At 45.4% G+C, this 23716-nt stretch overlaps 1 protein-coding gene across 1 annotated transcript; it reads left to right on the top strand.

The window, feature by feature from the left end:
• The first annotated feature begins 1308 nt into the window (after nucleotides 1-1308).
• Nucleotides 1309-18795, top strand: WFS1 (wolframin ER transmembrane glycoprotein). The gene is made up of 7 exons (XM_070757018.1): nucleotides 1309-1473; nucleotides 5426-5502; nucleotides 7712-7856; nucleotides 10498-10668; nucleotides 12289-12372; nucleotides 15253-15401; nucleotides 16318-18795. Exons 2-7 carry the CDS (start codon nucleotides 5434-5436, stop codon nucleotides 18127-18129), a joined length of 2430 nt encoding a protein of 809 aa, XP_070613119.1. The 5' UTR covers nucleotides 1309-1473; nucleotides 5426-5433; the 3' UTR covers nucleotides 18130-18795.
• Nucleotides 18796-23716: the final 4921 nt, after the last annotated feature.

The following is a 23716-nucleotide window of genomic DNA, read 5'->3' as shown; positions in this document are numbered from 1 at the left end:
TGAGTGAAAGGAGGAAGGAAGGAAAGAAAGAAAGAAAGAAAGAAAGAAAGAAGAAAGAAAAAATAAAGAAAGGAAAGGAAAGGAAAGAAGGAAGGAAGGAAGGAAGAAAAATAAAGAAAGGAAAGGAAAGAAAAGAACGAAGGAAGGAAGGAAGAAATAAAAGAAAGAAAGAAAAAGGGAGGGGGAGGGAGGGAGGGAAGGAGGGAAGGACGGAAAGAAAGAAAGAAAAAACAAAGGAAGGAAAGGAAAGAAGGAAGGAAGAAAAATAAAGAAAGGAAAGGAAAGAAGGAAGGAAGGAAGGAAGAAAGAAGGAAAGAAAGAAAGAAAGAAAGAAAGAAAGAAAAGAAAAGAAAGAAAGAAAAAGGGAGGGGGAGGGAGGGGGAGGGAGGGGAGGATAGAAAGGAAGGAAAAAAGAAAGAAATATAAAGAAAAAATAAAGAAAGGAAAGGAAGGACGGAAAGAAAGAAAGAAAAAATAAAGAAAGGAAAGGAAAGAAAGAAGGAAGGAAGAAAAATGAAGAAAGGAAAGGAAAGAAGGAAGGAAGGAAGGAAGAAGGAAAGAAAGAAAAGAAAAGAAAGAAAGAAAGAAAAAGGGAGGGGGAGGGAGGGGAGGATAGAAAGGAAGGAAAAAAGAAAGAAATATAAAGAAAAAATAAAGAAAGGAAAGGAAGGACGGAAAGAAAGAAAGAAAAAATAAAGAAAGGAAAGGAAATAAGGAAGGAAGGAAGAAAAATAAAGAAAGGAAAGGAAAGAAGGAAGGAAGGAAGGAAGGAAGAAAAATAAAGAAAGGAAAGGAAAGAAAAGAACGAAGGAAGGAAGAAAGAAAAGAAAGAAAGAAAGAAAAAGGGAGGGGGAGGGAGGGAAGGAGGGAAGGAAGGAAAGAAAGAAAGGAAAGGAAGGACGGAAAGAAAGAAAGAAAAAACAAAGGAAGGAAAGGAAAGAAGGAAGGAAGAAAAATAAAGAAAGGAAAGGAAAGAAAGAAGGAAAGAAAGAAAGAAAGGAAAGAAAAGAAAGAAAGAAAGAAAGAAAAAGGGAGGGGGAGGGAGGGGAGGATAGAAAGGAAGGAAAAAAGAAAGAAATATAAAGAAAAAATAAATAAAGGAAAGGAAGGACGGAAAGAAAGAAAAAATAAAGAAAGGAAAGAAAAGAAGGAAGGAAGGAAGAAAAATAAAGAAAGGAAAGGAAAGGAAGGAAGGAAGGAAGGAAGGAAGGAGGGAGGGAGGGAGGGAGGGAGGGAGGGACCGGGCCAAGGGAAGGAGGAGCCTCCCCGGCCCATCCTTCTCTCCGCCTCCGTCCCGCCCTCGGAGGGCAGACCTTCCCCGGCGGCTCCGGCTCCTCCTTCTCGGCCACGCAGGGCAGCCGCGGAGGAGCGGCAGGGCAGCGGCCAAGGCCGGCTGGGGGGCCTCGCCCTGCAGAGCCGTGAAGCAGCGCCGCCGCCACCACCAAGCAAGCCAGCCAGCAGGCGGGCGTTTGGGTAGGTGGGCTGGCGGGCGGGGCGGGAGGGGGCGGTCTTCTCTTCCAGGTTGCGCCTTGCAAGCCTCGCGGGGTCCCCCCTCTCATTCAGGAAGGCTATATGGGGGCGGAGGCTTTGGGTGGGGGGGCTCCCCCCACCCAACATCATCCATTCTGACCCCTCCACCAAAATCGAGAAAGAAAGGAAGGGGGAGAGAGAGAGGAGAGGGAGAGAAACACAGAGAGAGAAACAGAGAGGGAGGGAGGGAGAGAGAAACGGGGGAGGAGAAAGAGAGTGAAAGAGAGAAACAGAGAAGGAGGGGGAGAGAAACGGAGGAGGAGAAAGAGAGAGAGAGAAAGAGACACAGACAGAAACAGAGAGAGAGAGAGAGAGAGAGAAAGGGAGTGAAAGAGAGAAAGAGAGAGAGAAAGAGAGGGAGGGAGGGAGAAATGGAGGAGGAGAAAAAGAGAGAGAGAAAGAGAAACAGACAGAAACAGAGAAAGAGAGAGAAGACAGAGAGTGAAACAGAAACAGGGAGAGAGGGAGAGAGAGAAACAGAGGAGGAGAGAGAGAGAGAGAAACAGACAGGAACAGAAAGAAAGAAAGAAAGAGAGATAGAGGGAGAGGGAGAGAGAGAGAAGAGAGGGAGTGAAAGACAGAGAGAGAAACAGAGGGATGTAGGGAGAGAGAAACGGAGGAGGAAAAAGAGAGAGAGAGAAACAGAAAGAGAGAGAGAGAGAAAGGGAGTGAAAGAGAGAAAGAGAGAGAAAGAGAGAGGGAGGGAGAGAGAAACGGAGGAGGAAAAAGAGAGAGAAACAGAAAGAGAGAGAGAGAGAGAAAGGGAGTGAAAGAGAGAAAGAGAGAGAGAAAGAGAGGGAGGGAGAGAGAAACGGAGGAGGAGAAAAAGAGAGAGAGAAAGAAACAGACAGAAACAGAGAAAGAGAGAGAAGACAGAGTGAAACAAACTGAGGGAGGGAGAGAGAGAGAAACGGAGGAGGAGGAGAGAGAGAGAGAAACAGACAGGAACAGAAAGAAAGGGAGAGGGAGAGAGAGAGAGAAGAGAGGGAGTGAAAGACAGAGAGAAACACACAGAGAAACGGAGATAGGGAGAGAAACGGAGGCGAAAGAGAGAGAGAAAGAGAAACAGACAGAAACAGAAAGAAAGAAAGAGAGAGAGAGAAGAGAGGGAGCGAAAGAGACAGAAAGAGAGAAACACAGAGAGAAACAGGGAGGGAGAGAGGGGGAAAGAATACAGAAGGAATACATACAGTTCAAAACAACACGAGCACTAAAAAAAACACAGAATGGGTGCCTAAAATAATAATAAATGATACTTCTTGTTTAGATGAAACATTCAGAAGAAAAAAAATCCCAACCCTGCCTTTAATGTACATTTTAATGAAGTGCTTTCCTCCTCTTTGCTGGATTAATTAGAATTAACCACAGGTGAGACATATTTCCTCTGCAGACAGCAACATTATAAAATCTACTCTTTTTCTATCTAGAATAAAACATAAACACCTTAATTCAATACCCAATTTCATCCTTTCACCCCCTGTGCTAACTCCTTATCCATTGCTGCCACCAATCCTTAATTTCGTCATCTGGATGTTTAGTAAATTAAAGGGGTCTTTAGTAAATTAAATTAAAGGGGGCATCTTAAGGCCATCCATCCAGGCCTCGCAACTGCAAAGAGGGACTGCCCATCCCTCTGTGGACGGAGGGAGGGTGGCTCCACTTAGGGAAAAGGAGGGAGGTGTTTTTATGCCTGTCTGGATAAACAGCCTGATTCCAGCACACCCTTAAAAGGATTAGTAGTGGAGGAGAGAGTTACACACTCCAAGTAAACCTCTCGGAGATGTTGGGCCCAGGCTGGAATGTTTTGAACTGCTGAGTGGGTTTTTTCCTGGCAAAATCTCTAAACAAGCCAGAGAGGTGGTGTATAAAAAAAGGAGGGAGGGAGAGAAAGAGGAGTGGGAAGGAAAGGAGAGATGGAGGAAATAAGGAAGGAGGAGGGAGGGAGGAAAGGAGAGAGGGAAGGGGGAAAGGAAGGAGGGAAGGAGAGAAAGAAGGGGAGTGGGAAGGAAAGGAGAGATGGAGGAAATAAGGAAGGAGGAGGGAGGGAGGAAAGGAGAGAGGGAAGGGGGAAAGGAAGGAGGGAAGGAGAGAAAGAAGGGGAGTGGGAAGGAAAGGAGAGAGGGAATAAGGAAAGAGGAGGGAGGGAGGGAAGGAGAGAGGGAAGGAGGAAAGAAGGGGAAAGGAAGGAGGAAAGGAGAGAAAGAGGGGAGTGGGAAGGAAAGGAGAGAGGGAATAAGGAAGGAGGAGGGAGGAAGGAAAGGGAGAAAGGGAGGGGAGAAAGGGAAGGGTGAAGGAAATAAGGGAGAGAGGGGGGAATAAAGAAAGAGGAGAGAGGAAGATTAGGGAAGGAGAGAGGGAAGGAAGAAGGAAAGGGGAAAGGAAGGAGGGAGGGCGAGAAAGGGAAAGGGAAGGAAAAAGGAAGAGAGGAAGGGAATAAGGAGGAAGGAGGGAGGGAAGAAAGAGGGAAGGAGGAAGGAAAGGAAGGAGGGAGAGAGAGAGAAAATTTGAGGGGAAAGAAAGAAGGGGGAGAGGAAGGGAATAAGGAAGGAGGAAAGGAGAAAGGCAGCGTGCTTGTCCCGTGCCAAGAACAGAAAAGAACAGAACGGAATAGAATAGAATGGAATAAAACAGAATAGAATAGAATTCTTTATTGGCCAAGTGTGATTGGACCCACAAAGAATTTGTCTTCGGTGCAGATGCTCCCAGTGTACATAAAAATACATTCATGGGGAATCATAAGATACAACCCTTCGTGATAGTCACAGGATACTAAATATGCAATCAAACTCATACTAGGAAACTAAATAAAAGAATATATAAATTGTAAAGCTACCAGCAACAAGGTTATACTCATGAGTGGGAGCAGATGGGTCATAGGAAGGATGAGAAAAATAATAGTAATGCAATCTTAGGAAATACAGTAGTCTTGACAGTGTTGTGGGCATGAGTTGTTTAGCAGAGTGATGGCATTGCGGGGGGGGGGGAGTGTTGTGTTTCCAAGGAGTTGTCCCCACCCCAGGAGGGCTGTCACAAGCTGCTACGCCCAAACGTTGGCATCGTGGTCTGAGCAGATTGACACCGGGGGCCAGCTGTCTGCTTTGCCCTCTTGGTGACCCTCTGGATTCGAGAACTCTCCTGTCCTTGCAGTGGGGAGCTCGCTGGGCTGTGAGTAAAGTTGGAATAACCCCATCTCTTTCTCTCTCTCTCTCTCTTTCACTCTCTCTCTTCTCTCTTTCTCTCCTTTTCTCTCTCTCCTTCACTCTCTCTTCTCCCTCTTCTTTCTTTCTCCTATCTTCTCTCTTTTCTCTCCCTTCCCTCTTTCCTTCACACTCTCTCTCCTCTCCCTTCTCTCTCTGTCTCTCCTTCTCTCTCCTCCACTCTCCCCTCTTTTCTTTCTCATCTCTCCCATCCACCCTCTCGTCTCTTCTTTCTCCTTCACTTTCTCCCTCCTCTCTCTCTCTGTCTCTCCTTCTCTCTCTTCTTCTCTCATTCTTTGTCTCTCCTCCCCTCTCCCCTCTTTTCTTTCTCATCTCTCCCATCCACTCTCTCGTCTCTTCTTTCTCCTTCACTCTCTCCCTCCTCTCTCCCTCTGTCTCTCCTTCTATCTTTTCTTCTCTCTCTCCTCCACTCTCTCCTTCTCTCTCTTTTTCCCTCCTTCTCTCTTTTTCTCTCCTTTTTCTCTCTCTCCTTCACTCTCTCTCTCTCACCCCTCCTTTCTTCTCTGGCTCTCCTCTCTTTCTCCTCCATGCTCTCTTTCTCTCTTTTCTCCTTCTATTTTTCTCTCCTTTTTCTTTCTCTCCTTCACTCTCCTTTCTCTCTTTGTCTCTCCTCTCTCTCTCACTCTCCTCCTCTCTCTCACTCTTCTTCCTCTCTCTCTCTCTCCTGGCTTTTCCAGAAACCGCGATGGATGCTGCCGATTTTGAAGAACTGCTGACCAGAGCAAAAGCAGGAGAGTCGAAGTCACAGACAGAGGTCGTTGAGCATGCTTTCTTAGCGTCCTTCCTTTTTTTTTTCCTTTTAAGCTTTTAAGGAAACAATATAGATGAGGAAGCATTGAAAAGGAACACAGGAGTAAAATAAAAATTAAGCCAACAAGGGCTCTAGAGAAGGATGGGAGGGGATTACAGTTTTCCTAGATATTAGAGGTCCTTCTCAACTGACCACCACTATTGAGCCCCAAATGTCTCTTCTTAAGCGAGATATTTATTGTGTGAGTCCCCCCCCCCTTTACGGCCTTTCTCCCCCATGTTGTTAAGTGAATCACTGGAGTTGTTGAAATGAGTAACCCGGTGGTTAAGTGAATCTGCCTTCCCCAATTTGATTATGCTTCTAATAGAAGGTCGCAACCTGGGGATACTGCAACCGTCATAAGTATGAACCAATGGACAAGCATCTGTAGATCACATGACCACAGGGAATCTGGCAACGGTCGTAGGGTAAAAAAATGGTCATTGGTCATTTTTTTCAGCGCCGTTGAAAAGTCACTAAGTGAACAGTTGTAAGTTGATAACTACTATTTTATATACATTGTGTGTGTGTGGTGTGTGTGGTGTGTGTGTGTGTGTGTGTAAAACATATTTTCCTCCCATATTTGGTGCTTCATTTGTGGGAATACCAGGGTGATTCGACAGACAAAAACATTTGTTTGTTTGTTTGATGAGGTCCCACTCATCATCTTCAGGCTAGTGCTTTAGGCTTCATGCTAGAGTGAACGTGCTAGATTCCTGATAGGTTCGCCCGAGCACAAAGCTGAAAGCACCAGCCTGAAGATGATGAGTGGGACCTCGTCGAAACATTGCCACGGTTCTATCAATCTTACACGGGGAAAGATCTGAATACGCCAAGGCCTACATTCCTGTACCCATGAAAATCTACGATATACAGTGGTACCTCGTGATACAAACCCCTCGTGATACGAACTCTTCGTGATACGAACCCGGGGTTCGGAAATTTTTTGCCTCTTCTTACGAACTTTTTTCGGCTTACGAACCCACCGCAGATTGCAAAATGGCGCTCCGCTGGGCGCCGCCACCTGGCTGTCACTTTTTAAAAGAGCCGGGGGGCTTCTCGGCGTTCTCCCAAACCCAAACCCGAACTTTTCAGGTTCGGGAGGCCGCCGAGAAGCCCCAACGCCCGGCTGTCACCTTCTGAAACAGCCGGGGGGGCTTCGTGGTGGCCTCCGGAACCTGTACCCAAAAAGTTCGGGTTCGGGAAAATGGCGAGAAGCCCCCCGGCTGTTTTAAAAGGTGACAGCCGGGCGGCGGCCCCCAGCAGAGCGCCATTTTGCGATTTTTTTTCTTTTTGCACGCATTAATCGCTTTTACATTGTTTCCTATGGGAAACAATGTTTCGTCTTATGAACTTTTCGTCTTACGAACCTACTTCCGGAACCAATTAAGTTCGTAAGACGAGGTATTACTGTATATATGTTTTCGTAGATTTTCATGGGTACAGGTATGAAGGTCTTGGCATATTCGGGTTTCTTCCCGTGTAGGTTTCAGAGATTTCTGGCAACGTTTCGACGAGGTCCCACTCATCATTTCAGGCTGGTGCTTCTGTCCTTGTTCTAGGGTTTCTTTGACTATGTCACAAAGATGTTGGATGAAGGTGGTGCTGTGGATATTGCCTATCTGGACTTCAGAAAAGCCTTTGATACGGTTCCACATAAAGAGCTGAAGATTTGACTTAATCCCTAGATAGTTCAGTGGATTTGCAGCTGGCTGAAGCGTAGATATCAGAGGGTTTTTGTTAATGGCGAGTATTCTGAGCAGAGACTGGTTACAAGCAGTGTGCCATAAAGGTCCCAGTCCTATTCTTTTTAATATCCTTGTGAGTGACATAGGGGAAGGTTTGGTAGGGAAGGTTTGCCTATTTGCCGATGACTCTAAAGTGTGCAATAGGGTTGATATTCCTGGAGGCGTTTGCAATATGGCAAATGATTTAGCTTCACTAGATAAGTGGTCAAAGCAATGGAAACTGCAGTTTAATGTTTCCAAATGTAAAATAATGCAATTGGGAAATGTGTACAATTAGCTATGCCTTCTAATTTATTAAAATTCTCTGGTAAGATGCCCAGGAGAAATATGACCTTGATTGCCCCGGTTGTTAACTGAATCACTACCGTTGCAAAATGAGGAGTCCATTTTCTCAATCGAGGGTCAAACCTTTCCGTTTATCACAGGTGGGGAAGCACTACTTGAAACTGGCCGAAGAGCTGGATGAGGAGCTGAACAGCTGCAGTGCAGTGGAGTGGTTGATCCCGGCGGCCAAACAGGGGCAGAAGGAAGCCCTCCAGATCCTGCAAACTTGCTTGGCAGAAGGGAAAGGTAGGACCACGCGCTTTCACCTTCCACTTACAACAGTTCACAACAACGTAGTGGAAGGTCTTAAGCATAAAACGTATCAGGAAAGACTTAATGAACTCAATCTGTATAGTCTGGAGGACAGAAGGAAAAGGGGGGACATGATCGAAACATTTAAATACGTTAAAGGGTTAAATAAGGTCCAGGAGGGAAGTGCTTTTAATAGGAAAGTGAACACAAGAACAAGGGAACACAATCTGAAGTTAGTTGGGGGAAAGATCAAAAGCAAAGTGAGAAAATATTATTTCACTGAAAGAGTAGTAGATCCTTGGAACAAACTTCCAGCAGATATGGTTGGTAAATCCACAGTAACTGAATTTAAACATGCCTGGGATAAACATAGATCCATCCTAAGATAAAATACAAAAAATAGTATAAGGGCAGACTAGAGTCTTCGGAGAGGGGCGGCATACAAATCTAATTAATAATAATAATAATAATAATAATAATAATAATAATAATAATAATAATAATAATATAATAATAGATGGATCATGAGGTCTTTTTCTGCCGTCAGTCTTCTATATTTCTATGTTTCTACAGTTCGCTCAGCCACCGTTTGCTGAGCAACCTCAATGGTGGAGCCAACTTCTATCTTTTCTACCTTACTTCTGTTAATGCAGCTTAGGATTGTGTTGGCTCTTTTGGCTGCGGCTGCTCACGGCTGGCCCATATTTAACTGGTTATCCACCAGGACTCCAAGATCCCTCTAGAATTCTTTATGTGTACTTTTGGTTTTTCTTGCCTACATGCTGTAATGGGATGCTGCCCCCATTGGGGGGGGGGGACACAGTGGGAGTAGTAAGTTTATGCACTATTTATTGAATACTTAACAGTTTTTATTACTGTCATTCCTTCTCTAGATCCATAATTACTTTTAAAATAGGAAATGATTAAATAGTATGTTTTTACCCATCAATGCTTTAATAATTTTAATCCTTCTCTAGAACTTATAGCAATGAAAGAAAATCGAGCTACTTGCCTAATCTGTTATCCTACTGAGCCTTGTGGGTTGAGGACAAAACCTTAAAATGTTCCTGTGCTCCTCAACCAATAATGCTGTCCATCATTTGTCCTTTTGATGGCTATTCAAATAATGGGACTTAATCAACTGAAAAAGAATCCAAGCACCAATTGAAAACTTATCTTGGTCGGTAAGCCACTCCCTACCCAGTCACATGACCTTTAAGCCACCCTCCGTCACATGATTGTCAAGCCACTCCCATCTGGTCACATGGCCGGCAAGCCAGTCCTACCCGGTCACATGACCCACACAATAAACCACGCCCTCAGAGTGGCAGTAAAAACTTTGGCAGCCCATCACTGCCTACGTGTAACAGTTGTAACATTTTGCCTTGAACCGTGTTCTGTCTGACTGGGCTCAGGCAATTTGTAACAGTCCAAGGAAAAGAAATCAAACACACACGTGCTCTTCTAATCAGCAAACTTGTATTAAACAAACAAAAAAAGGGTTAACCAAAACAGTCCTTAGTGTCAGGAAATAATGATAGTGCAAGGCGTAATTCAGCCAATTACAAAACACAGGAAAAAGCAAACAAAGACAACCTGCATGGAGCAGAAACGTTTCAGGAGTCCTTTGAATCTTTAGAGCAAACAGCAAGTCCCAGAGGTTTCACCTCCCATGTGCCTGAAAAGGCTGGGTTGAAATCCAAAGGCACGGAACAGAAACTTCAGAGCAGGAACCACAAAGTAACACAGATAAACAGCCACAGTTTGCCTTGTGCCTCTGTTCCCTTTTATACCTTTAACCCTCATTAAGGGAACCACACCCAGCCCTCAGTATAAGAACCACACCCAGCCCAGGTGCTACTCTGATCACCTGTAATAATCCTTCCAGTGAGCCCTCCTTTGCATGGCTCTTCTGCTACGCATGTCTATGAATTAGTCTGCAGAGGAATCCAAGGAAGAGAGACTGTCTGAGGGACTGCATGCCAAATCCCCTGGGCTGTCTGCTGGGTCCTGCGTGCTGTCTGCCAACTCCTCTGAGCCAGTGGCCTCATCCTCATGGCTGTCTGCCACGTCTTCCTGGCTGTCAGCCAGGCTTTCGCACTCACTTTGTGCCGCATCTCTCCCATCTGTGGGGGACTTTAAGAACAGTGTTGTTATCCTTACAAGCGCTCTTGGCGGCTGCAGAACCCGATGACCCCCAAGATGCAGTTGTAGCAAATCAGGTACCACTTACTCCCATTTTCCTTTTAGAAAATTCACATGTGACTTTCCAATATTATTCTACCCCGGACCCGAGGAACAGGGACTTTAAAAAATATATATCTGGAAACCAGCAAGAAAAACCAAAGATGCCTTCTTGTTCTAGGTTGTTATCCTCTCCCTAGGAAAATAGTATTTATTTATTTGTTATTTATTTATTAGATTTGTAAGCCGCCCTTCTCCGAGGGATATAATATAACAATACAGTACCACAGCAAATCTAATTAAATTTAAATTTTAATTAACAATTTAAAAATCCAATATTTAAAAACACAACAAAGCCCAAACACAACAAACCGTAGTGAAGTTTTGCAACTGGGGGAGGGGGGGGCGTCAGATCTAACCTTTGCAAATTTCCCCTTCTCTTCTTCTTGAGGCATCACTTCGGAAAATGTGCAAGAGGTGAAGAGATTATTGTCCGAGACTAAATTGGAAAGAGCCGTGAGAAATGCAGCTTTGGTCATCTATCGGAAACTCAATCCAAAGAAGAAAAAGGAGCTAGCTGTTTCCGAACTAATAGAAAATGTCGGAGAAGTGGACAGCGGAGGTTTGTATCGTTTATTTGCACGTTAAATCGGTGTGCTAAACCAGAGTTGCTCGGAATAGCGAGATGGATAGTTTATAAATTTACCATATTTTTCAGAGTATAAGACGCACCTTAATTTTGGAGAAGGAAAATAAAAGGGTAAAATCTACCTGCCAGGTATTCATCTGGCTACCATCTTAGTCTGGTCAGTTTCAGCACATTATTTTATCCCCTGGTTAGTGCTGAAAAAAACTTTTTCGGGAAGAGTGGCAATAAAAACAAGCCTGCAAAGACTTAGCGCTGGAAAAAAAAATATTTTGAGTGAGTAGGAATGAAAAAATCTTGCAAGCTGGGAAGATTGTTAGCACCTCCTGAGGGCTGCAAAAACATTTTTTGGGAGCAGTGAAAAAAGCCTGCACAGACGTAGAGCTGAAAAAAACTTATCTGGAGGGAGTAGGAATGAAAAGAACCTGCAAGCTGGAAAGATTGTTAGCACCTCCTTAAAGCTGCAAAAACTTTTTTTTGGAGCAGTGGAAAAAGCCTGCACAGACTTAGAGCTGAAAAAAACGTATTCTGGAGGGAGTAGGAATGAAAAAATCCTGCAAGCTGGGAAGATTGTTAGCACCTCCTTAGGGCTGCAAAAACATTTTTTGGAGCAGTGGAAAAAGCCTGCACAGACTTAGAGCTGAAAAAAACTTATCTGGAGGGAGTACGAATGAAAAGAACCTGCAAGCTGGGAATATTGTTAGCACCTCCTTAAGGCTGCAAAAACATTTTTTTTGGAGCAGTGAAAAAAGACTGCACAGACTTAGAGCTGGGAAAAAACTTATCTGGAGGGAGTAGGAATGAAAAGAACCTGCAAGCTGGGAATATTGTTAGCACCTCCTTAAGGCTGCAAAAACATTTTTTTTGGAGCAGTGAAAAAAGACTGCACAGACTTAGAGCTGGGAAAAAACTTATCTGGAGGGAGTAGGAATGAAAAGAACCTGCAAGCTGGGGAGGTTGTTAGCACCTCCTTAGGGCTGCAAAAACATTTTTTGGAGCAGTGAAAAAAGCCTGCACAGACTTAGAGCTGGAAAAAAACTTATCTGGAGGGAGTAGGAATGAAAAGAACCTGCAAGCTGGGAAGGTTGTTAGCACCTCCTTAGGCTTGCAAAAACATTTTTTGGGAGCAGTGAAAAAAGCCTGCACAGATTTAGAGCTGGGAAAAACCTTATCTGGAGGGAGTAGGAATGAAAAGAATCTTCAAGCTGGGAAGGTTGTTAGCAGCTCCTTAGGGCTGCAAAAACATTTTTTTGGGGAGCAGTGGAAAAAGCCTGCACAGACTTAGAGCTGAAAAAAACGTATTCTGGAGAGAGTAGGAATGAAAAGAACCTGCAAGCTGGGAAGATTGTTAGCACTTCCTTAGGGCTGAAAAAAAACCTTTTTGGGAGGGAGTAGCAATGAAAAAGCGTGCAAGCTTTTCGTGCAAACCGGTCTGAATCAGTAGATTATCATCTCTGTTCCTGGCCATGTAGAAAGACATAGCGGCTTTCTATGTGTGGGGAGGGCTTTCTGGAGGGTGCTATTCATTTGTTTTAATCCTTTTGTGTCCCACTGCTCATTAAAACTCTTCACACCTACCTGTATTTCCGAGAACAGACCAGGGAGAACAGCGTGCGGGACCTCTTCCAAAGACCGTCCGGAAGCAGAGGAGGATGCTGGAGAGATTGGTCAGCAGCGAAGGTAGGGAGAGCTGGGTTACTACTGGGTTACTACTGGGTTACTACCGTGGATGCTAGCAAAAATTGAACTGCGTCGCAGTTCCATATCTCCGGCGTACACGCGCATCGAGCAGGCTTTTGCTTCTGTGCATGGGCATTGTTCTGTCGGGCTCTCTGGTAGAATCCTCCCAAAAATTCACAGGTACAAATTTCAGACACACACACAAACAATGTTCTTTATAATGAAAAGTCACTTAAACCAAGCCCTCTTTTGGTATAGCAAAGAGCACTGGTCTCCAAACAAACTGGTAATTTGTACAAGTCCCTTATCAGTTCTGTGATACTTAGCTTGCAGCTGTGAGGCAATTCACAGTCCTTCTTTCACAAAGTGAAACACACTTTGCTCTGCTTTAGTTTCCAAGCGGGGAACAATCAGCACACAAAAGGTCAAAGTCAGTAAAGCAGTCCCGAAACACAACGATCAGATAATCCTCCACAATGGCCAAACCCACAGGCTGCTATTTATAGCAGCCTCACTAATTACCACAGCCCCACCCAACCACAGGTGGCCTCATTTCCTTTGATAATAATCTCTCAGTTGTTGTTGCCTATGCATCACTCTCCGCATGCGTGGCTATATCATTAAGTCTTGTTCTGAATCCAAGGAGGAGCTAGATAATTGATCTCCTTCTGAGCTGTCTGCCACACTCTCCTCCTCCCTGTCACTCATGTCTTCTTGGTCAGAGGAGCCTTCATCAGCAGATTCCACCGGGGGCAAAACAGGCCTGCAGCATGTGGATGTCTCCCCCACATCCACAGTCCTTGGGGCAGGAGCTGGGCCAGAGCTAACCACAACAGGCATGAAGCAAAACCTCATGAAGGGACGTGTGCGTGCATGAGATTTTGGTGATTTTTTGCTCCTGCGCATGCGCAGAAACAAAAAAATCCCCAAAATCTCATGCACGCGCATATCCCCTCATGAGATTTTGCTTCCTGTGCAAGTGTAGAAGCAAAATCTCGCTCGGACACACATGCACGTACGTTGGAGCTGAACGCACAGCGCACCGGGAGAAGCAACCCCCGCCTGCTGGGTGGGACCCTTTCCTCTTTAGATAGACATTCCTGAATGCGGTCACTCTGCTTAACAACTAAATTCCCACAACACTGTCAAATAATTTACTAAGATTGTACGAGGGTCGCCCAGAAAGTAATGCACCACATTTTTTTTCTTCAACAATTATTCATTGAACACAGTGAAACTTACACACAAGAAAGAAGGATGTTTCTTCTACACTCCCTATTTTTTCCACGTAATCTCCGTCCCGTTCTATGGTCTTCCTCCAGCAAGTCACAAGAGCATGTATGCCCTGTTGGTACCACTCCTTGTTCTGGTCACAAAGCCATTTCTCCACTGTAATGGCCTCACCCTCTGTGCCCAGTGACTAACCGTACTTCTGTCGACTGCAAATTCTCCATAAATTGTACACAAACATTTGTGAATTTTCCCAGCAGTTTCCTTCTCACGCACTCCTGACAATTCAAAGTTTCGCATTCATAGCATTACTGTAGTCTGAGGGAAAAAATGTGGCGCATTGCTTTCGGGCGACCCTCATATTAAGGGGAGTGAAATACATCAGGTTCAAACAGGTTCAATAGAAACGGTGGCAGCGATCATGCGCAGTCCGGAGAACCGGTAAATTGCACCACTGACTGGCCCTGGCCCTCCCCTCCCCTCCTACTCACTTATTCTCTCCTATGACGATCATTAAATGTTGTACCTCATGATTCTTGAAAAATGTCTCTTTTCTTTTATGGACACTGAGAGCATCTGCACCAAAGACAAACTCCTTGTGTGTCCAATCACATTTGGCCAATATTCTACTCCGTTCTGTTCTGTTCTACTCTACTCTACTCTATTTTGTAATTTGTTACTTGTTACATGATTTATATTAATATTGACTGTTTCCTGATTGCTTATTTGTCCCCCGTGACAATCATTAAGTGTTGTATCTCATGATTCCTGACAAATGTCTCTTTTCTTTTATGTACACTGAGAGCATTTGCACCAAAGACAAATTCCTTATGTGTCAATAAAGTATTCTATTCCATTCCATCCCATTCATTCCTATATTCTGTTCTGTTCTGATTGCTTATTTGACCCCTATGACAATCATTAAGTGTTGTACCTCATGATTCCTGACAAATGATTCTTTTATGTACACTGAGAGCATAGGTGCCAAAGACAAATTCCTTATGTGTCAATAAAGTACAGTGTTCCCTCAATTTTCGCGGGGGATGCATTCCGAGACCGCCCACGAAAGTCGAATTTTCACAAAGTAGAGATACGGAAGTAAATACACTATTTTTGGCTATGAACAGTATCAGCAGCCTTCCATTAACACTTTAAACCCCTAAATTGCTATTTCCCATTCCCTTAGCAACCATTTAGATTATTACTTACCATGTTTATTTATTAAAGTTTATTTTTAAAAAAATTATTAAAGGCAGACGAATGTTTGGCGATGACATATGATGTCATCGGGTGGGGAAAACCCTGGTATAGGGGGAAAAACCCACAAAGTATTTTTTAATTAATATTTTTGAAAAACCGTGGTATAGACTTTTCGCGAAGTTTGAACCCGCGAAAATCGAGGGAACACTGTATTCTATTCTATTCTATTCTATTCCATTCATTCCTATATTCTGTTCTGTTCTGTTCTGATTGCTTATTTGACCCCTATGACAATCATTAAGTGTTGTACCTCATGATTCCTGACAAATGATTCTTTTACGTACACTCAGAGCATAGGCGCCAAAGACAAACTCCTTGTGTGTCCAATTGCATTTGGCCAATAAAGAATTCCATTCTGTTAATTTTTTTCTTATCTTGAACGCTTTTTAGCTAAGAACTACGTGGCCTTGGATGACTTTGTTGAAATGGCCAAGAAGTACGCCAAGGGCATCATCCCGTCAGATATGGTCCCACAGGAGGATGAGGATGAGGATGAGCTGACAGGGAAGAGGCCCGAGGAGCTTCCCTTCCGACAAAAGGTGAACGGCTGGAGGACTTCAATGTCCAATGTTTCCGCTCCCCCTTTTTAGTCAAAGTGGATGGAGGACCATGAAAGTTTCCCACTTAGTTGAAAGTTCACATCCCCAAACCACAAACTTGTCATGTTGCCCACTCAGATTGTGCCAGTGTGGCTGGTCCTCCTTCCGCTTCCGCCCAGGTGGGTGGGCCTAGGATGGCCTTGAACCACTCAAAAAGCAGACTTTGTGGCTGCATCTGTTCCCTCCTGAAAATCCCCCCTCCCAAGTTCCCATAAACATCAGGCCTTCCAGAGATAGTGTGGCAAGCCATTGATTCATCACCAACTTCTGCACTGGCTTGACAGAGAGAGAGAGAGAGAGAAAGAAAGAAAGAGAAAGAAAGGAAAGAGAGAGAGAAAGAGAGAAATAGAGAGAGAAACAGAAGAAAGGGAGGGAGAAAGAGAGAAAGAGAAAGAGAGAAAAGAGAAAGAGACATAAATAGAGAAATAGAGAGAGAAACAGAAGGAAGGAAGGAAGGAAGGAAGGAAGGGGAAAAGAGGGGAGAGAAAGAGGAAGAGAGAGAGAGAAAGAGAGAGAGAGAAAGAAAGAAAAAATAAAGAGAGAGAGTTGAAGTCCACAAGCCTTAAAGTTGCCCAGGTCAGAAGGTGCACGCCAGGGTTGCGGACCTATGCATGAAGCACACCGATAGCGGCCGTAAGTGGAATCCGCCCCTCCCTTGAAAGATATCTTGACAGTCACTCCCAACACGTTTATTTTTCTGAAGGGACAAAGCAGGGCCTTGACAGGTGTTCGTTTGGAGTTTAAGTTTATTTCCTATCCTAGCCAGCCCACCAGTCATATACAAAAGGGCCACTCGGGGTTCATTTGGCGCCCTCTGCTGTTTGGGATGACCTGTGCACGGCTTTCTCTTTTCCAGATCATCAAGTATCCCCTCCATGCCATCATAGAAGTCAAAGAGCACCTGATCGAGGTGACCTCCAAAGCTGGCATGCATTGGTTGTCCACCATCATCCCGACCCACCAGGTCAACGCCTTGCTCTTCTTCTTCGTCCTCAGCAACCTGACCATCGACTTCTTTGCCTTCTTCATCCCGCTGGTGGTTTTCTACCTCTCTTTCATTTCCATGGTGATCTGCACCCTGAAAGTCTTCCAGGATAGCAAAGCTTGGGAGAACTTCCGAACCCTCACAGACCTCCTGCTGCGTTTCGAGCCCGATCTGGATGTCGACGAGGCGGAGGGGAATTTTGGCTGGAACCACCTGGAGCCCTATGTCCACTTTCTGCTCTCGGTCCTCTTCGTCCTTTTCTCCTTCCCGATAGCCAGCAAGGAATGGATGCCCTGCTCCGAGCTGGCGACCGTTTCTGTTTTCTTCATGGTGACAAGTTACATGAGCTTGTGTACCAGCGCAGAACCCTACACGCGAAGGGCCCTGCTGACAGAGGTGACTGCGGGGGCCCTCTCCCTCCTACAAGAGGTTCCCGATCACTGGGTTTATGTGAAGCTCCTGAGTAAGACATACTACACCGTTCCTCTTGGTAGTGTCGTGGTGCTAAACCTCAGCCTCCCTTGCCTGTTGTTCCTCTACTTGTTCTACCTTTTCTACCGCATGGCCCGACTGAAGAAATTTAAGGGCATCTATTGCTACTTGGTTCCTTACTTGGTCTGCTTCATGTGGTGTGAACTCTCCGTTGTCATTCTGCAGGAATCAACCGGTCTCGGTCTCCTTCGGGCTTCCGTCGGCTACTTCTTATTCCTGTTCGCCCTTCCGGTCTTAATGTTGAGTGTTGTCCTGATGGGTTTTTTCCACTTCCTAAGATGGCTGGTAACATTGGAGCTGACTAAGATCGTGGTCACGCTCGTCCTCTGCGCGGTCCCTCTGCTCTTCCACCTGTGCACACGGGCCAGGGTCTCCGTCGTCGAAATGGTGACGTCCTTAACCAAGAGCTCGATTGTGAAGCTTATTCTGGTCTGGCTTTCCGCCATCGTGCTGTTCTGCTGGTTTTATGTGTATCGCTCAGAAGGGATGAAAGTGTACAACTCGACGTTGACGTGGAATCAGTACGGGTTTCTCTGCGGGCCCCGGGCTTGGAAAGAAACCAACATGGCGCGGACTCAAATTTTATGCAGTCATCTGGAAGGCCATCGGGTCACCTGGACCGGGCGATTCAAGTACGTCCGAGTGACCAGCATTGAGAACAGCCCCGAGTCCGCCATAAATATGCTCCCCTTTTTTCTTGGGGACTGGCTGAGATGTTTGTATGGAGAAACGTACCCTGCGTGCGACCCCAGAAACACCACTTTAGAAGAAGAGGAACTCTGTCGCTTGAAGTATCTGACCAAACACAACTGTCACATCAAGAGGTTCGACCGGTATAAATTTGAAATAACGGTCGGCATGCCCCTCAGCAGCGGGAATGGCAGCCAGGCCCCTGAGAAAGAGGATGTCACCAAGGACATTGTGTTGAAGGCCAGCAACGAGTTCAAGCAGGTGCTGCTGAACCTGAGGCAGGGCAGCCTGGTCGAATTCAGCACCATCCTAGAAGGCCGCCTGGGAAGCAAATGGCCCGTCTTTGAACTGAAGGCCCTCTCCTGCTTGAACTGCCCGTCGAAGCTCTCCCCGGCAGGCCGACACGTGAAAGTGGAACACGACTGGCGGAATACCGTTCAGAACGCGTTCCGATTTGCCTTCAATTTTTTGTTTTCCCCTTTCCTATCGGTCGCCTATTGAGCTCTGGTTGTTAACAACCCGCAATCGGATTTAACGGTATTTAGCGCGGTACGTCATGTGGTCCTAATTTTTTTTTCTGCCTTGCACGATTATCTTTACATCTAGAAGGACGCCGAGCTGCGTATTGGTTGAAAGCGTAATAAGCAGGATTTTCTAAAGAACTAACCTTATCTAACCAAAGATGCTAAAAACCACGAATTTGCCTTCTATTTATTTTCAATTATCGGCTGGATTCCAGAGGTGAAAGACTTCGCTATAATGTTCACAAAGATGTCAAAAATCATACATGAAGAAGTCTGGGTACAAATGTCCCTAGATTACGACTTGGGCCAAGCACCATGAGATCAGCGCTTTGGCGTGGACATGACCTTATGATCGCCCTTTGCTCCGAACCCCATCGACTGCAGAGGAATCGTACTCCAGAGGAAATAAATTCTCTGCCACTAATAAAATCCCGCGAACAGAATTAACCCTGATTAAATCGGGTGATTTGTTTTCTGAAGAATGGGCCTTCGTTTTTGTTTTTGTTTTTGATCCAGAAAGAAGGAGGTTTAAGCGATAACCATGATTGCTTAACTCTGGAAATGGTAATGAACATCTGGAGATGAATCTGTCCTTCTGGATCACACAAGCATAAAATAATGATTAAAAAAATATGACACACTCTTTTTTTGTTGTTGTTCCTTCATATGCATGTATTATTATTATTATTATTATTATTATTATTTATTTATTTATTTATTTATTAGATTTGCATGCCGCCCCTCTCCGTAGACTCGGGGCGGCTCACAGCAATGATAAAAACAATATATAATGACAAATCTAATAGTTAAACTTCAAAATAAAAATAATACATTTTAAAAAGTCTAAAAAAACAAGGAACCCCAATATATAAAAAACATACATACAGTCATATTATGCACAGAAAACTACATAGGCAGGGGGAGATGTTTCAGTTCCCCCATGCTTGACGACAGAGGTGGGTTTTAAGGAGTTTACAAAAGGCAAGGAGGGTGGGGCAGTTCTAATCTCTGGAGGGAGTTGATTCCAGAGGGGCGGAGCCGCCAGAGAGAAGGCTCTTCCCCTGGGTCCCGCGAACCGACATTGTTTAGTTGACGGGACCCAGAGGAGACCAACTCTGTGGGACCTAACCGGTCGCTGGGATTCGTGCAGCAGAAGGCGATCTCATAGATACCCTGGTCTGGTTAACGTATCAGACTCCACATCATACATTTAAGAACCACTGGAGATTTCGTAGCACCAGTGAAGCACCGTTCGTCTTACCTTCTACCAGAGCGTCCTCCGAAGGTGTCCATTGGTGTGATATTTGGCTTCTGCGCATGCGCAGAAAGCAAATCTTGTCCAAGAACACGCGAGCAGAATTTCTGCAATTTTCGCTGATATAAAAATCGACGAAAATCACTAAAATCTCACTTGTGTGAGCATCTTCACATGAGATTTTTCTTGCTGCACATGTGCAGAAGCCTCATGCAGAGGTGCACCAGGAGCGTACAGGTGCGCATGCATCCTGGAAATTACAGTGGTACCTCATGATACGAACTTAATTGGTTCCAGGAGGAGGTTCGTAAGGTGAAAAGTTCGTAAGACGAAACAATGTTTCCCATAGGAATCAATGTAAAAGCAAATAATGTGTGCAAATCCTTCAGGAAAATCCCAAACTTTAGAAGGGAGGCGAACAGAGGGCAGGGAGGAGCAGCTAAAGGGGGCGGGTGGAAGAAGCAAGGCTAGGCTAAAGGGTGAATGGGAAGGAACAAAGGCAAGGGGGGCACCCCTCCCTTTTCTTTTTTCAAAAGACACCCTTTCAGTGCCTGTGCAAGCACGCTGTTCTACTTTTTTAAATGCAAACTCTTTCCCCCTCCAAGCCGCCCCTCCCTTTTCCTTCTTCAAAAAAAGGGGGGGGAAGAAACCCCTTCATCCCAGCAGCAGCAGCTTGGGATCGTAAGGTGAAAATAGTTCGGAAGAAGATGCAAAAAAATCTTAAACACCGGGTTCGTATCTCGAAAAGTTCGTTAGAAGAGGCGTTCGTAAGATGAGGTACCACTGTATTACCAGGACAGAGCACTTGAGCGCGCCAGCTGCTGACCATCACTGCATAGCACGCCTCGCCTTACTTTGGGGTCAAGTAAATTATTATTATTTTATTATTATTTATTAAATTTGCATGCCAAACCTCTCCGTAGACTCAGGGCAGCTCACAGCAATAATAAAAACAATGTACAATAACAAATCTAATATTTAAAAATATCTAAAAAACCCTTATTTAAAAACAAGACATACACACAAACATACTATACATAAATTATATAGGCCTGGGGGAGATGTCTCAATTCCCCCATGCCTGATGGCAGAGGTGGCTTTTAAGGAGCATACGAAAGGCAAGGAGGGTGGGGGCAATCCTAATCTCCAGGGAGAGCTGGTTCCAGAGGGTCGGGGCCGCCACAGAGAAGGGTCCCGCCAGACAACATTGTTTAGTCGACGGGACCCGGAGAAGGCCAACTCTGTGGGACCTAACTGGTCGCTGGGATTTGTGCGGCAGAAGGCGGTCCCGGAGATATTCTGATCCGATGCCATGAAGGGCTTTATATTGCCCTCAGTTCTGGGTTAATGGATCTTCCCCCCTCTCGCCTTCTGAGTCTGTTATCAGTCTAGTTTAAATAAAGACAGAACCTGGCCCGATTATGTGTCATTATTACTAATCATTGGGCTTTCACTGAGATTGGGAGGATAGCAAAGCCAAGTCCACCGATATCACAAGCCGCATAGCACGCCTCGTCTTACTTTGAGGTCATCTCAAGCTGCCTCTCCGCTCTTTGAACTGAGGACACCAATTCTGAAATTGTGTTTGAATGTTAGTAGTTTGGGTTGGTATTTAGGCTGTCGGTTTGAGCCCCGAGCTTGCAAATTTGGCTGCAAACGTTTTGTCACTATTCGAGGCGACGTCGTTGGTGCACTTTGAATTGTGCTTGTCTGTACAAGACGGGCCCAATTCAAAATGCACTGACAACGTCTCCTGGAATGGTGATGAAAGGTTTGCAGCCAAATCACCAAGCTTACAGCTCAGACCGAGAGCCTAAATACCAATTATATTCTAAGAGTTTTAATTTCCCCTGTTTTTAAGATTTCTCTCAAGGCCAGCTATTGCAACAGGATGAAACTGGGTTCTGTATAGTTACCCCAGAATCGTGTTGGGGTTATGACATCAGATGTCAACCTTTTGGATGTAATGGCTTTCTAGCTGTGAATACCGAAGAGCAGGAGTGTCGAACTCGATTTCATTGAGGGCCACATCAGGGTTGTGTTTGACCTTGGAGGCCCAGCGTAGGCATGGCAGCAGTATCAGATTCCTACCGGTATATTTAAGGATGCTACACTGGTAGTAAAAATAAAGCTGTGTACAAAACTCTGGGTGTCGTGCGGACACTTGTGTTTCTCCCAGTGAAATTTTGCTTCTGTGCATGCTCAGGAGGCAAAATTTTGTGAGGGGATGCGCACATGCATGTGTGATTTTAGTGAGATTTTGCTTCTGCGCATGCTCAGGAGGCAAAATGTTGTGAGGGGATGCGCACATGCATGTGTGATTTTAGTGAGATTTTGCTTCTGCGCATGCTCAGGAGGCAAAATGTTGTGAGGGGACGCGCACATGCGTGTGTGATTTTGGTGAGATTTTGCTTCTGCGCATGCTCAGGAGGCAAAATTTTGTGAGGGGATGCGCACATGCATGTGTAATTTTAGTGAGATTTTGCTTCTGCGCATACTCAGGAGGCAAAATTTTGTGAGGGGACGCGCACATGCGTGTGTGATTTTGGTGAGATTTTGCTTCTGTGCATGCTCAGGAGGCAAAATTTTGTGAGGATGCGCACATGCATGTGTGATTTTAGTGAGATTTTGCTTCTGCGCATGCGCAGAAGCAAAAAAAATGGCCGAAATCTCACATGCACGTCCCCTCAAGAGATTTTGCTTCCTATGCATGGGCAGAAGCAGAAGCTCGCTGGGGTGCGCACCCGAAGAACATCTGGAAATGCACATGCCATGCACCAGTAGCAGAGGCAGTGGCAACCCCCTCCTGCATGGCAGCATGGGTGTGGCTAGCTCAATGTCACTCATGTCAGGGGCACCAATGGCCTGAGTGCTGTGCCAATGAAAACGGGCTTCCAAACTCCATTTTCAACTGCAGCAGCTTCCTGCAACCCTCTGCCGGTGAAAGCAAAACTCAAGGGGGCCGCTTTAACGTTTGCAAGCTCCATTCTTGGCTGCGACAGCCTCCTGCAAACCTCTGCCAGGCAAAACAGCCCGGAAGAGCCACGTGCGGCCTTCCCGAATTCCATTTTTGCTGGCAGAGGCCCTGCGGCCTTTGCTGTTTCCAGGGTGGCCCTGTGGAAGAGATCTAAGCACCCCATGGGGCCAGATTTATTTATTTATTTATCTATTTATCTATTTATTTAATTTTATTTATTTAATTTTATTTATTTAATTTTATTTATTTAATTTTATTTTATTTTATTTATTAATTAATTAGATTTGTATGCCGCCCCTCTCCGTAGACTCGGGGCAGCTCACAACAAGAACAAGAACAATGTAAAAAACAAATCTAATAATTTAAAAACACTAAAAACCCCATTATTAAAAGCAAACGCACAAACATTCCATGTATAAACTGTATAGGCCCGGGGGAGATGTGTCAGTTCCCCCATGCCTGACGGCAGAGATAGGTCTTAAGAACTTTACGAAAGGCAAGGAGGGTGGGGGCAGTTCTAATCTCCGGGGGAGCTGGTTCCAGAGGGTCGGGCCCGCCACAGAGAAGGCTCTTCTCCTGGGTCCCGCTAAACGACATTGTTTAGTCGACGGGACCCGGAGAAGGCCAACTCTGTGGGACCTAACCGGTCGCTGGGATTTGTGTGGCAGAAGGCGGTCCCGGAGGTATTCTGGTCCGATGCCATGAAGGGCTTTATAGGTCATAACCAACACTTTGAATTGTGCCCGGAAATTGATCGGCAACCAATGCAGACTGTGGAGTGTTGGTGTGACATGGGCATATCTTGGAAAGCCCATGATTGCTCTCGCAGCTGCATTCTGCACGATCTGAAGTTTCCGAGCACTTTTCAAAGGTAGCCCCATGTAGAGAGCATTACAGTAGTCGAACCTCGAGGTGATGAGGGCATGAGTGACTGAGCAGTGAGTCCCGGTCCAGAAAGGGCCGCAACTGGTGCACCAGGCGAACCTGAGCAAACGCCCCCCTCGCCACAGCCGAAAGATGTTTCTCTAATGTGAGCTGTGGATCGAGGAGGATGCCCAAGTTGCGGACCCTCTCTGAGGGGGTCAATGATTCTCCCCCCAGGGTAATGGACGGACAGATGGAATTGTCCTTGGGAGGCAAGACCCACAGCCACTCCGTCTTATCCGGGTTGAGTTTGAGTCTGTTGACACCCATCCAGACCCCAACAGCCTCCAGGCACCGGCACATCACTTCCACTGCTCTGAGTTCCACGGGCTCTGAGTTTCAGACCCCTGCCCAAGAGTCTTTCAGTAACCAGAATAAAATGACAAGTAATGAAAAAGACGCCAGCCA

The sequence above is a fragment of the Erythrolamprus reginae genome, chromosome 7, assembly GCF_031021105.1.
Source record: "Erythrolamprus reginae isolate rEryReg1 chromosome 7, rEryReg1.hap1, whole genome shotgun sequence".
Taxonomy (NCBI): domain Eukaryota; kingdom Metazoa; phylum Chordata; class Lepidosauria; order Squamata; family Dipsadidae; genus Erythrolamprus; species Erythrolamprus reginae.
The sequence above is the reverse complement of the archived record's forward strand: the minus strand, read 5'-3'. Positions and strand labels throughout refer to the sequence as shown.

Excerpts from the sequence above, each read along its gene's own strand:
- WFS1 (XM_070757018.1), top strand. The coding sequence starts at position 5,434 with ATGGATGCTGCCGATTTTGAAGAACTGCTGACCAGAGCAAAAGCAGGA. Across the intron at positions 10,669-12,288 it reads CGGAGAAGTGGACAGCGGAG|ACCAGGGAGAACAGCGTGCG; the intron begins GTTTGTATCGTT and ends TTCCGAGAACAG. Across the intron at positions 12,373-15,252 it reads GAGATTGGTCAGCAGCGAAG|CTAAGAACTACGTGGCCTTG; the intron begins GTAGGGAGAGCT and ends AACGCTTTTTAG.